We start from the raw sequence: 13,675 nt of genomic DNA, 5'->3' as shown, positions 1-13,675 counted from the left end.
GTAAGAGAGGTTGTTACCCATTGATCTTGACTATGAAGGAAAGTAAGATCTTCCCATCTTCCCAAGACCTGAAGGCCACACATTTGTTCAAGTCAATATAATGGAGTTGTAGAGAAACAGTTTGGGTAAATCCTATTCTGAGTGAGCATCCAGGTATGCACCTCCAAAAGGTGACTTAGGAAAGCATTTCTGGATGTCTCACTGGAAACCAGTTTCTCTAATAAAGTTCGCATCAAGTTCTGAATGAAAAGCTTATCCCGAAAAGCAGAGGAATATAAAAAACAATAATTTCTTTAGAGCCAGTGACCTCTTCTTAAGCAACCCCAGAGATCATCATTCAAATTTTATTTATATGGATAGTCACCTCTGAAACTCTACTACCTGGAAATTCCTTCTTCCAGCATCAACCATTTTATTGAAATGACAACATAATTGTAAAATTTTTCTGTGATAACTACTTTAAGTAGTAAATGGTCATGATACCCTTCTATCATAGGAAACATGATTCTTGAAGCACCAACAACTTCCAAATATATATGAAGCCCATTTCATCTGGCTATGACATAGTCTCTTTTTCCCTCACAAATCCATGCATTTGTCAAAGCGTCAGCTCAGCTTCACATCATCTTTAAAATGTTAACTAAATAGATCCTTTCTTCTACCACTTCTTCACTTTGTCACCTTGGAACATAGATATTGCCCAAGAAACTGGAAAAAAACCTCAGGAAGTACAAAAAAAAGGCATGATTCTCTAGACTTCCTCTCAGAAGTCAATGGCTTACTCAAAATCCCCAATAAGACACATAAACACCTGATGCATGCATGTATGCACATATGTGCACAAACACCCCTACACATTATTCATGAAGAGCTATAGGGGTTGCCACAGACCATCAATCCTTTCCTCCATTTAACCCAAAGTCTCAGGTACACAAAAAGATGTTTTATTCCGAGAATCATAGAAAGCCCTACTTGTACACATTTAAGTTAAGTATATTATATACTGGTAATACATAAAGGATTTTCAAATCCTAATTTTGTTTTCCCCAAGCCCTTTACCTCCATAGATACAATTACAGGATTGGCTTCCTGCTAGTGGTTATCTCTGGGGTCAGCACCCTGCATCCTGTGATTCTGATCCAAGCCTGGGCATGCTAATGGCTTCTTGCCCTGGGAGTTGACACATTTCAATCTTAAGAAAGCAAACGATGGAGGGTCCTCCAAGATGGTGGAATAGGGAGGGAGTGCTATGATAGTCTGGGAAAAGATAGTTTAATAAAAGTGGAGACACTGCAGTCTCAGGGAAGAGTTAGGGAAAAAACTGCAGAGGAAACTCTTCCGGAACTAGTGGGACACAGTGGACCTATGCGGAGGGCACGGGTGCCCATAGCTCGGGACCTCAGCCGCCGAGTCTACGCACCAGCGCTAGAAAGGGAGGTGAGGCGAAACCTCAGTAGCCTTACCTACTTCATTTATTCGCATAGCAGTTTTCTAAAGTAGACAGTCTATGGATTATTTGCATTATTTTGCCGGGGTGCAGTGAAACTCATTTATTATCTATGAATAAAATTAGGGATCCTGCCGGATCTTTGCAATCTAATTTTGCTCTCATGATCCTAAAGAGTTTTCTTTAATGTAAATATTTTGGAGGGACTCAAATATTTTAGAAAATCTTATTCCCACTATAGCAATTATTTTCATGCCCACTTTTTACTGAACTCTCATTACGCCTAAAGTTTATCTTTAAAGTGGTTGTTACACCACAGAAACCCAGATTTTAGCAGTGTTTTCTGATCACTCTGCCAAAGTCATCCCACCAAAGAGACAAAAAGATAGAAACTTTATGAAACAAGGAAGGTCTGCTAACAAGTTTTATCATGTGTTACTCATTTAGGAATATTCCAAAAGCACTACTTCTCACCATATTTGTAAATTAAAAACACATGAGTATAACCTGTAACACCACAAGAAAAATTGCTCTCTTGGTGTGTTCAGCCCCAGACTTTTGAAATATGAAACCAGTAAGGGAATTTTAACTTAAGTTAGATTCAGTTCATTATGTTCTTGTCCTTTATGTTCCAATAGAGAAGCTACTTTTAGAAAATTATTCCACATATGTAGTAGCACACAAATAACTTCTTAAAATGGCACTGAAAACATGGGTTCTGGTCTCAGCAAGGCCATTTGCTGGCTGCATGACTATAAGGCAAGGGACCATTAGTCTTCTGAAACTAAGTTCCTGCATGTATGAAAAGGTAATGATAATAATCCCAGACCCTGTTCAAATAAGATAATCTATGTGAAGAAATTTGTAAACTATAAACTACAGACATATCAGGATTTTGTTATTGTCACCTATATTAATAAACTCTATTTGGCAATGACAGCATAGTTTTAGCATATTTTTTGACGGGCAGAGTGAACAGTGAGAGAGAGAGACAGAGAGAAAGGCCTTCTTTATCCGTTGGTTCACCCCCCAATGGCCGCTGCGGCCAGCTCGCTGCAGCCGACGCATCACGCTGATCCGAAGCCAGGAGTCAGGTGCTTATCCTGGTTTCCCATGTGGGTGCAGGGCCCAAAGACTTGGGCCATCCTCCACTGCACTCCTGGGCCACAGCAGAGAGCTGCCCTGGAAGAGGAGCAACCGGGACAGAATCCGGCGCCCCGACCGGGACTAGAACCCGGTGTGCTGGAGCCCCAGGCAGAGGATTAGCCTATTGAGCCATGGCGTCAGCTATTTTAGCATATTTTAAAAATGATGCTTAATTAAAGATTGTTTGCACTCATGCCAATTGAAAAATACAACACAGATTTATAATACACATAAAGAATTTTATAACTCATCTCTAGAGCCTTTGCATTTACTATTTGAATTGCATCAATATGGCTATCTACAAGTCAATTTTTCTTATTCTTTAATGTAGAATGAAAGTAGTCTCTTTTATGACTGGCTCAGAAAGTATTGAACTAATCGATATATCTAGTGATAACAGGATAATTTGGAATACACATAACAAAAGCTTATCAGTTCACTGTATACTGAACCTGTCAAAATATTTCTCTGGAAGTAATGTGTAAATAGAGGTCCCCTATCTTTCATTATTTTAGTGAGTAGTGACAAGATTAGGAGCCAATTTGCTGAGTCCACAGCTGGTACTTTCTGGTGAAATGCAGCATATTTCATTTATTTTTTTTAAAAAAAGGAGTGAAAAATAATAATACTCCAGACAGAATTTGTAGCCATGCTCTAAAATGATCCTATTCTACTTCCCCATAATTATTTAGCCTTAACAATACCCAAACTGTTCTGAAGGGTGGTAGCCAGAGGTATGCAGGCAGAGCTCAGATGGCTCCACACTATTCATTCTTTTAAGATTTATTTATTTATTTGAAAGGTGGAGTTACAGAGAAGCAAAGGCAGAGAGAGAGAGAGAGAGAGAGAGTGAGAGAAAGAGAGAGAGAAGTCTTCCATTAGCTGCCATATTGCCTACATACTCACAATCAGTGACAGCCTGACTTTCAAGCTCTATTTCACTTTGGTCCTATAAACTTTCAGGTGCAAACAGGCCTACCCTCAGATTGTACCTCATATTTTTCTGATGTATGTCATTCTCTCCATCCACAAAATATGCACACATATGAACTGCACACATATGAACTGTCTTCCATATTCATCTTCAAACAGTATAATTCTACCCAGGATTCAAGATAAAGTTCAAAATCTATGTCACATTCACTCTCTGTGAAACACTCCCTGATTAACCTTCTGTTTCACTATCTGGTAGATTAGTGCTACTGATTGTGAGTATGAGCTCAGCTTATTCTCCTCAGAACACATTTCCTAATCATAGAAATACAGCACAGCCATCTTAACTGAATTTTCTCTTAGCATCTCTGACTTCACCATCAAAAAGACTGCAAGGCCTTGTGTTGCATTTGTGGTCACTTCATTCAGTCTAGGGAGACATTAATGTTAGAGAGAAATGAAGAGCTATGGTAAGAAAAATGAATTTGAACACCAATGAAACTAAAGATTTAGAAAAGTTAGTCAAAGGTATAAACAAAAAAGCAACCACCAGGGGTCAGATTCATGGGATGGCAGGTACAAAGTATTGCAGATTCTACACAGTCTCGAAAAATGTTAAGGTCAAGAGTCTTTTCTGGCACCCTGAAAGTGCAAGTACTTTTAGAGGTGTCTCCATTCATTCTAGATTGTGTTTAAATTAGACCAGTTATAGCCTGAAACTGAAGATTATTTTATATCCATAAGAATGGACAAAAGAACTACATGATGTACATTAAATGAAAAATGAATTACACACAGCAGCTGGTTGATATTCTATTCTGTAAAGGAGCTGCCTCTATCTCTTTTTTGTAGCTACACAGACATCAAGAACACCAGTAATAAGATCCCATTATTCTCTATAGTTCTCACACAAGGGACTTCTGCTTATTATGTACCTCATAATCAATAAAGCTAATTATACTCACAATGTTCACTGCATAGAGTATAAAACAAAGCAGGCGCAGCCACAAATCTGAATGATAACTTTTCAGCTGGTTGACAAATCTAACCTCTAAAATAAGCTAGACCAATCCCATGTCAGTTCCATTAAACTTTCCTAAGACACTTCTATTTTTGCAGCAATTGGAGACTCAAATAGCCTAAGATCACAGTCAAGAGTAACATGTAAAGCAAATGATCTTTTATTGTGATGACACCCTCCATATTGGGATTGGGATGGAGACACTTAATACATCACACTGATCATTTCATTTGCATGCAGTTATTTTATTTGTCAAAGAATACTAATAACAAATTATACCAAAATGTGAAGCTATCTGTACCAGCAGATTTTTCTCCTAAGGAAAAAATAAACAAAAACCTCTCTAATAAAATCATGTATAAAGCCACATTTACTAACAAATTCATTTCCTAATAAAACACCATCTGCAAGCAACCCTCAGTTTCTACTTGACATAAATAGTCCTGTTACTGTATTCAGATGCAGTTTCCAGAAAAATTCTTCTAAACCTAATTGCAGCACACATCAGCTATTTTTTTGGTTGCCTGGAATTTTAATAAATTCTGTAGCATGGAGTTTTAAACAAATGATTTCTTTAAATTACATACCTCAACTGAAAAAGCTGATCATTTGCAATAAAGTTGTTTAGACTTCTAATATCTTTATTAATACAGAAATTCTAAGCATGGGAATGTTCCAAGGGTAAGAAATAAAAATTTCCCCAATACTAATACAAGTATAGACACAAAAATATGGACACATAAATACACACACATCACATTTCAATGATAGTTTATGATTTCACAATACACAAATATAATCTTATATGCTTATTTGTATATCTTAGAATGCGTCTGTTTTCTAGTCATTTAGCAATTCCTGTTCTACTCTCTGTTCCAAATGCATTTCATTAACAAAACAAGTCAGCCGTCTGTCACTAGAGTCAGGGAAAAAGTTGAGAATGCTCTAAGAAAATCTTTTATTATTGTATGGATAAACATTCTCCACAATAAGTCAAGGGAAAGCTACGACCCATCAAAGATGGCAATACTGAACAGAGACAAGGAACCACTGCCTGAAAACCTTGGTGCCAAGAACTGAAGCTGAATTCTAATGCTAAGTGCTTTTTGAAAAGTGCATCATGGTTTAATAGGGTGAATATTCAGACTTGGTCAGAGTTTTTGCTACATAAATTCCATTAGTTCAAAGCTTCATAATGCTCTACTTTGTCTATATTTATGCCCACTTTTTAATCTACACACTTTTATGTTCTCTGTTGGGCTGTCTAACCTTTCATTTTCTTTCCTCTGGTCTTTGGTATTCACATTACCCTTAAACTATGTATTTTTCTGACTTCATGAACATAAGCTTCTCCCTACCCCTCTTTTGAATCCTTCCTTGAGACTTATATGTTCAAACGGGTACTTTCTTTACTGATCTTCTAGCATAACTTTATTGCAACTGACCCATTTTTCATACAAAAATCTTTCAAAGTCTATCTGCACCAGCACCAAACACTGTATGCATATGGGCTGCTCCTTAGATAATCACCTCTAGCACTGATGACAGCTCAGACTCTTTTTGAAAATGTAACACTCATTGGTGTGTCAAAGCATCAAATGAAAGTTTGAAGTCACTTTTGAATCTGGGTCAGCCATTTTGTGAATGTATAAGAGAAGGGATTATGACAGATTAGATCTTGTTGGGTATGAGAACCGTCAATCCAAATTGCTTTATAGGGCAGTGCTATTTCAAGACAAGTCCTATATGTTGACACCCCAATGTAAGGAGGGAATAACAAGAGACACCAGGGCAAGAAAATGGTAAGAACGACACCTTGGAGCCAGTGCTGTGATGCAGTGGGTTAAAGCCCAGCCTGCAGCACCAGCATCCCATGGGCGCCAGTTCAAGCCCTGGCTATTCCTCTTCCTATCCAGCTCTCTGCTATGGCCTGGGAAAGCAGTAGAAGATGGCCCAAGTCCTTGGGCCCCTGCACCCACATGGGAGACCCGGAAGAAGTTCCTGGTTCCTGGCTTTGGATCAGCTCATCTCTGACCATTGCAGTCATTTGGGAAGCGAACCAGTGGGATGGGAGATCTCTCTTTCTCTGGCTCTACCTCTCTCTGTAACTCTATCAAATAAATAAAATAATTCTTTAAAAAATAATACCTCAAACTCCCACTATAATCTTCCTCTTTCAAAGCGATATCTTTTTGGGTTTTTCAGTATTAAACCGCCATATTAAGTCTGCTGGTAGAAATAAGGATTAGGATTTATGATTATGCAGAAGCAGAGCTGAGTAAGACATGAGCAGACAGAGTGCAATTAAATAAATATGACTGAAAATGAATTTTCTAGCAATTGTTTATCTTTGTTTACATTAACATTATAGCATATAAAATCTAATCATAAAAATTTTTGAAATTAATTTATTCAATATTTATTAAATATCTATTATGTGCAAGGCATTTTCTCAGCACTTGGGGTGCAAAGAATGAGACATTCCTTGCCCTCAAGGAGCTCAAAGTCTAATATAGGAGGCAAACACATAAACACATAACTATAATACCATGAACTGACAACCAAAGTGTATAAAAGAAGACACTAAAGGAATCCAGAACAAGTGGTTTGTAATAAAGCTAGAGGAATCACAAACGTTTTCATAGAGAAAATGACCACTGAGCAGACGTTTCAGGAGAAATAAGACTTCACCAAGAAAACAAGGGAGGGTAGGGAAAGGCATTCTAACTGTGGTGACAGCAGGCCAAAACGCATGATATGACAGGGAACCATGGGTAGTTCTTTAGGGATGGGATTGCTTATGTATATGGAAAAGTGGTGAAATATGAGGCCAGAAAGAGAGAATGAAACCAGAGAGTAAAGAGCTTTGAATATGGGACTAAGAAAGTTGGAATTTGTCCTGGAAGTGATAAGAAGGCATTGAAGAATAAAAAGCAGGAAAGACATGGTCAGAAATGTCCATTGGACCAGCCTGTATGAAGGATGCTTTGGAAGAGATGTGAGCTAGAGTTGGGGGAGACCAATTAGGAGGAGCTATCATAGCAGTCCAAGTACAAGATATTTACAGGTGGTTCAAAGGCAGTGAAGGTGCAGAATAGGCAACAGAATGGAAAGATACTTAGGAGGATGCTTCACAAGACTTCATGAATGACGATACAAAAAGCAAAATTGCCTCAGAAATGAAAAAATATTAAAATCATATGTCTAGAATTTATAAGCAACATCCCCAGATATATCCCTTCCTTTGTGTTCCCATTGTCATCTGAAATCACCGCATCTGCTGAGGATAAGTAAAGGAAGAAGAGCAGAGGGCTTAGATAGTCAGAATTCTCTAATTTGAACACCACTAACTTAGATTCTGCAAAAATTCATCCAGAAAGTCTGTCACGCCTTTTAAGTAAGAATTTCAACCTACTTTTTTCCTCTGTGTCTTTTCAAGCATTTAGTCACCAATAACAGGAATCCAATTTAAAGGAAGTAGCTTCTTCCCATCAATGCTTGAGGTGCAGTAGGTAGCTGCATACATGGTAGTGTCAGAGAGGCAGCCCCATGTACATCCCCTCACAGGGGAACAAGGCCTGGAATTAACTCCTTTGGGAGTGTTTGGTCCCTCTAGACTTCTCTTATACAAGGCAGTGATTCCTGAGATGGGTAGGGCATTTAGTCACTCTAACCCCAGTGGGACTTTGGTTGGTAACAATGCCATTTTTTTAATAGAAGGGATGAAGGTAGTATGAGAGGGCTATGTAGTTATCTCTAGAAGGACATGATGCAGAAGGGAGCACTGAGGGATACAAAAGATAACTTTAAGCTCTTGCCAAGGAATAGCCTTGGGGAATAGCCCTGCAAGCAGAGAGAAAACTAAGATTTTTAAAGAATCCCTTCCACTTCACGTTCTAGCAAATCATACTTGTATGTTCTCACACCTTAAGGAACTTCTGTGTTTTATGTTTATGTTATTTGGTTATTGAAGGTCTTATGTGATTTACACTCTACTCATGAACCTCATACTATTTAACAAGTTAAAATTTTGAATTTTACTAGTTTGTGCATATTGCTAAAGGTGCATTTTCTGAAACTATTTTATAACTCCAACTTTTCATTCAGACTAACCTTGTCATTGGTCATTCCAAATTACCAAAATTTAACTGTATTTGCAGAGTGTTAACTAGTCATGTCTCAAGTGACAGATCAAGAACAAGATTCTGACCTTGAAGAATCATATATGACTTAATAAGGCAATTAAGAGCTTGTTGTGAATATTTGATAATAGAGGTTAGAAAAGTGAAATAAAAATGAAACAAAACTTGAAAAATTACTTACTTCATTTGTTTGGAGGATCGTGAACTTTGACAGCTTAGTCTTTGAATTGGCTGCATTGGGTTTTCCATCCAAGAGTGATCCAAATGACAGATTCCCAAACCCGTTCTCAAATTCAATGGAAGGTTTCAGTGTAGGAGAGATGTCTGGTGCCTGTTCTTGGCCATCCATGGGTCTTACATATGCAGTTGGTTTTTGCTGCCCCATGCTTGTTTTGCAGTAAATCCCTGGTGGGAAGCTTTGAACTGAAAGGCCACTGCTGGGAGCTAATAAAGAAGAGGCAACTAAGGGAGACCCAGGTGCTTGCACTGTAAATTCAGATTCTTCTGCTGAGTTGGATTGAAAGATTTCTTTGAAAGCATCCTCTCCACTGAACATGGGATTAATGTCTTCCTTTGTAGATGGATTTGATTCTTCAGTGGCTCCAACTTGGGGAGCTTCAGCTGGGTAGACAAAGAAATCTTCGAGTCTGGCTTGAGTCTGGTCCTGTGTCAAAGTCTGCATCTTGTTGGGCTGACTTCCGGCCTGGCTTGCTGGTATGGTGCTAGGATTATGACTATCTCGTGGCCACTCAGGTTTTGATTTTCTGTTGCTGTGTATCAGGGTTGAATTCAGGATCACAACAGAAGGTGGAGGCACTGATGCCGAGGAATGGGTATTATCCTGGTGAGATGGTATCATTCGGTTCTTTTGTTCTGAAAAAAAGCTTGGTTCATTTTTGTTGATGGGAGTCTGGGGCACAGAATTCTTTGGGATACCCACTAGATGATTCTGATTAGAATGGTTAGTTAGCAAATCCTTCATTTCATCATAGTTTCCAAGCGTGTTCTGGACTCGGTTGGCAAGTGCATCACCTTTGTTTGTCTAAAATAACAAAAAGATGGGGGTGGGAGGAGAAAGAATGAATAGGTTTGTGTTTCCTAATGTTTATGTTTCAAACAGATGCCTTAAGTAGACTAGCATATAGGGTTCTGTAAAATTGTCACACTTCCATAAAATTTCATACTTTTCATATTCTCTGAGAGAAAAAAAATCAATAACACTACTTAAAGAGCGTCTTGTAAAGAGCAAGTGTGATTAACGTTGGGATACTAATTGGCCTGTCTTAAAGTTATTGAAAAAAGTTTTAAATTATGTTATTTATTAATTAGATTTGAAAGATTATATATTTTAGGTCAGATGAGCTGAACTGTTACATGAAATAAAAACAACTTCACTTTATTGATAATTGGAATTATAACTGAATATTATATATGTTCTTGATACATAAGCCTTTGTACTATATTATACCAAGAAAAAGGCTTAGCCAATTGGATAAGGAAGTCAGCTAAATTGTGTTATCATGACAATATTAAGTTTAGAAAGGGCATGGGATTAAACAACATCTAATTGAGCTAACTTATGACTAAAGTGAAGCTAATTCCTTTTAATCAAAGAAATGTATAAATTACTGGTGTCTGCCTACATATTCTGGGGGTGACTATTTACATACTGATAATTCATACTCATTTACTTTGAAAGAATGCAATTTTCTTCAACAGTGACTCAAATCCTCCTGTGTCTTTTCAGTGATTTAGAAAAAAAATATTCAAGAATTCAAAGTATTGGTTAAGTAAATCAAAGTAATCTTTTCAAAATGATGTTAGTCTAATGGGTAGGAGTTGCAGAAGCAACCAAATCATTCTACGGACAATCATCATGCCATCTACAGCACTCCTATAGGATATATTAATCCTATTAAGATAGTTATGATGATTTTTTAAAATAATTAAGCTCCTGCATAAAATTTGCAACATACAAAGCAAATCTTTCATGACTGAAAAATAGTGGGTATACCTGAATACTACATTGATGAAATCTCAATTGTTCATCCTCAAATTGATTTTTATTTTTTATATGCTAAAGGGGTTATCAAAATAAGTTCCTGAATTCAGAAGGGTAAAGGACTTCTTTGTGCATGGGATTCATTATCTAGGCTTAAGACGTTGCAATAAAAGATGGCTACTAATATCCAAGAGCCATCTGACAACTGGGCCACCAGGTAGGGAAGATACCACCTAATGTGGCCTTCAGGTCCCAGGAGTAACAAACATGTTCTCCATGAACAGGAGGAGGTGAACACCTCCCCGTTGGTAAACTGTCCACTGAAGACAAATGTCTAACATCTAAGGTTTCTTACATGGCCTATACACAGGCTGCTCCCCTAGTATATACAGGGAGTACACTGGCCCAAGTCTGGTATCTCAGTCTAAACCTAACTTATATAGCTGCTAACTATTCTTTGTATGTAAAGATGGGAGATTATGCAGATAGATGGAGGGTGAAGTACTGGAAATAAATGAAATCACCCAGGAAAAGAAAATGTAGAATGAGAAGATCAGGTTGGGGAAGGAAACCCTGGGCAGCGTCAAACTTTAAAAGACTGAGAGAAGAAAAGGAGACAACAAAGGGCATCGAGAAAGAACAATCGAAAAGAGAGAAGCCAATGGATATCTTGACTTTATTACTAGCACAGTCTCTATATACTGTATATGCCTTCAATTCATATATGTATTAAATCAAGGAAATGAGGGAAGTTATAAAGATATGAATTTCAAAGATCAACTAAAGTATGCTAAATATATTCTAAGGGAACACTGGAAAATTGAGATCTGTAGAAATTAAATACATGTGAATTTTAGTATTCTTATCCTCAAGAACATCTTATATTGCATTATATGCAACCTTGGTACTAAAGTAGTGATTAAACAAGTAACATTCCATATAATCCTTAGCTAAATAAACACTGTATTTTCAGAAATACATTTGAAAGGCATATTTAAAAGATAAAGGTGGGTAGGAAACACTTTTATTCCCTAGGAGTCCCTAGGTTTTTCATTTTTAATTGCAAAAATTATGTTTCAGTAAAGGTAAGAATCTACTCTTTGCATATAGTGGTCACTTATAACCGAACTGCACAATGAACCATATGGGCAGCAGTCGAAACTGGTATCTCAATTCAATCCCTAAATTTAAAACAAAGAATATTTAGAGTATTGAGGTTCCAGCCAAAATTCGAGTCAAGCACAGGTTTCTTCTTGCCTCTCAAACAGATAACCTCTTGGGTCAAATGAATGAATGCTGATATCTGGCTATATTAAAGGATCTGACCCTACAAGAGAAAACAACACCATTTCATTTCCCATATGAAACGATTTAGTCTTACTACCTGACTTTCATGGAAACAGAGCTTCACACAATCAGAACCACCTTGCCCTTAGGTGTCACAAAGATACAATTCCAGCTTCTGAGAGGCCATTCTATTCTCATGCTAGACCAATAACATCAGAGCTCAAGAATCACATTTTTGAGAGCAAGCAAGCTAGTCACATCCTTTTTCTTGTTTCAGTAAATAGGAAAGACATGCTTATTCTTGTCCTTAGTGGAGAAAACATTATCTAGTTTTAATGTCTCCTCATTTATGTGTAATGTTATAATGATCTGGGTTTTTGATGTGTGCTTAATCTTTCTTCCATGACTAGGTTATACAAGATGCTTGAAATTTCTGGGGTAACTAATATACTACCTAAAATGTAATGTATTGGAGTGAAATGGACATTTTGAGATTCAATGTTTGTTTACAGCCCTTGTCTCCACTGTTGAGGAACAGTTTTTTTTTTTTTTTTTTTTTATACTATGTGTTGAACTCTTTACTTAATGTAGGGTTAACCTTATGAGTATAAAATAAACTGAAAACATATTGGAGTGAAATAGACATTTTGAGAATAAATGATTGTTTATAGCCCTTGTCTCTTCCACCGAGGAACAGTGTAATGTTTTGTTTTGTATTCTTTCTCTGAATACTATTTGTTGAACTCCTTTACTCAGAGTAAGGGTAACTATACAATAATTAAGTATAATGAAAATATATCATTGTAAAAATTAAGAATGGAAATTCAAGAGGGAGGGGGAGGAAGGGTTGGAGCGTGGGCAGTGGGGGTGGAGGATAGAAGGGGAAGTATCGTTATGTTCCTAAATCTGTATATAGGAAATATATGAGACTTGCAAAACAAATAAAATTTAAAATAAAGAAATAAAAAGACATGTACTTCAGGACTGATATTTTAAAAAAAAATACCCAAAAGAAATCAGCATATGAGTTATCTGTATTCCCATATTTATAGCAGCTCAATTCACAATAGCTAAGATATGTAATCAACCCAGATGTCCATCAACTGATGAGTGAATAAAAAAACTATGGTATATACACACTGTAGAGCACCACTCAGCTGTAAAAATAAAAAAAAATGAAATCCTGTTTTTGCAACAAAATGGATGCAACTGGAAAACATTATTCTTAGTAAAATAATCCAGTCCCAAAAAGACAGATCATATGTTTTCCCTGATATGGGGTAACTAATGGAGTACCTAAAATGTAGTGTACTGGAGTGAAATAGACATTTTGAGATTTCATTATTGTTTACAGCTCTAGCGTCTACTGTTGAGGAACAGTGTTTTTTTTTTTTCCTCATACTATTTGTTGAACTCTCTAGTTGGTGTAGGGTTTAAACTGAAAATAGATTTTTGTAAAAATTAATAGTGGGAATAGGAGTGGGAGGAGGAATAAATGTTGAAGCATGGGAGGGAGAAGGGGAGGGTAGGGTGGGAACTATCACTATTTTACTAAATCTGTATATATGCAATACACTTTGAATAAAATTAAAGAAAATTAGGAGAATTTCTGAACTTATCAATGTCATAATGTGAATACACACACACACGCATATACGAATAAAATTAGGAGGAAATTGAAATTTCTCTGAACAGTA

At 37.0% G+C, this 13,675-nt stretch overlaps 1 protein-coding gene across 5 annotated transcripts in view; it reads right to left on the bottom strand.

Moving 5' to 3' along the window:
- The window catches only part of AFF2 (ALF transcription elongation factor 2), a 597,410-nt gene that overhangs the window by 391,795 nt on the left and 191,940 nt on the right, over positions 1-13,675 (bottom strand). For all 5 annotated transcript variants that reach the window (XM_051831606.2, XM_051831607.2, XM_008273461.4 and 2 more), the window contains one exon: positions 8,871-9,731. In XM_051831606.2, coding sequence (XP_051687566.2) covers positions 8,871-9,731 — 861 coding nt within the window. The remainder of the gene's footprint in view (positions 1-8,870; positions 9,732-13,675) is intronic.

This window comes from Oryctolagus cuniculus, chromosome X, assembly GCF_964237555.1.
Source record: "Oryctolagus cuniculus chromosome X, mOryCun1.1, whole genome shotgun sequence".
In the NCBI taxonomy this organism is placed as follows: domain Eukaryota; kingdom Metazoa; phylum Chordata; class Mammalia; order Lagomorpha; family Leporidae; genus Oryctolagus; species Oryctolagus cuniculus.
Note: the sequence above shows the minus strand (reverse complement) of the source record. Positions and strands in the feature narration are given on the sequence as shown.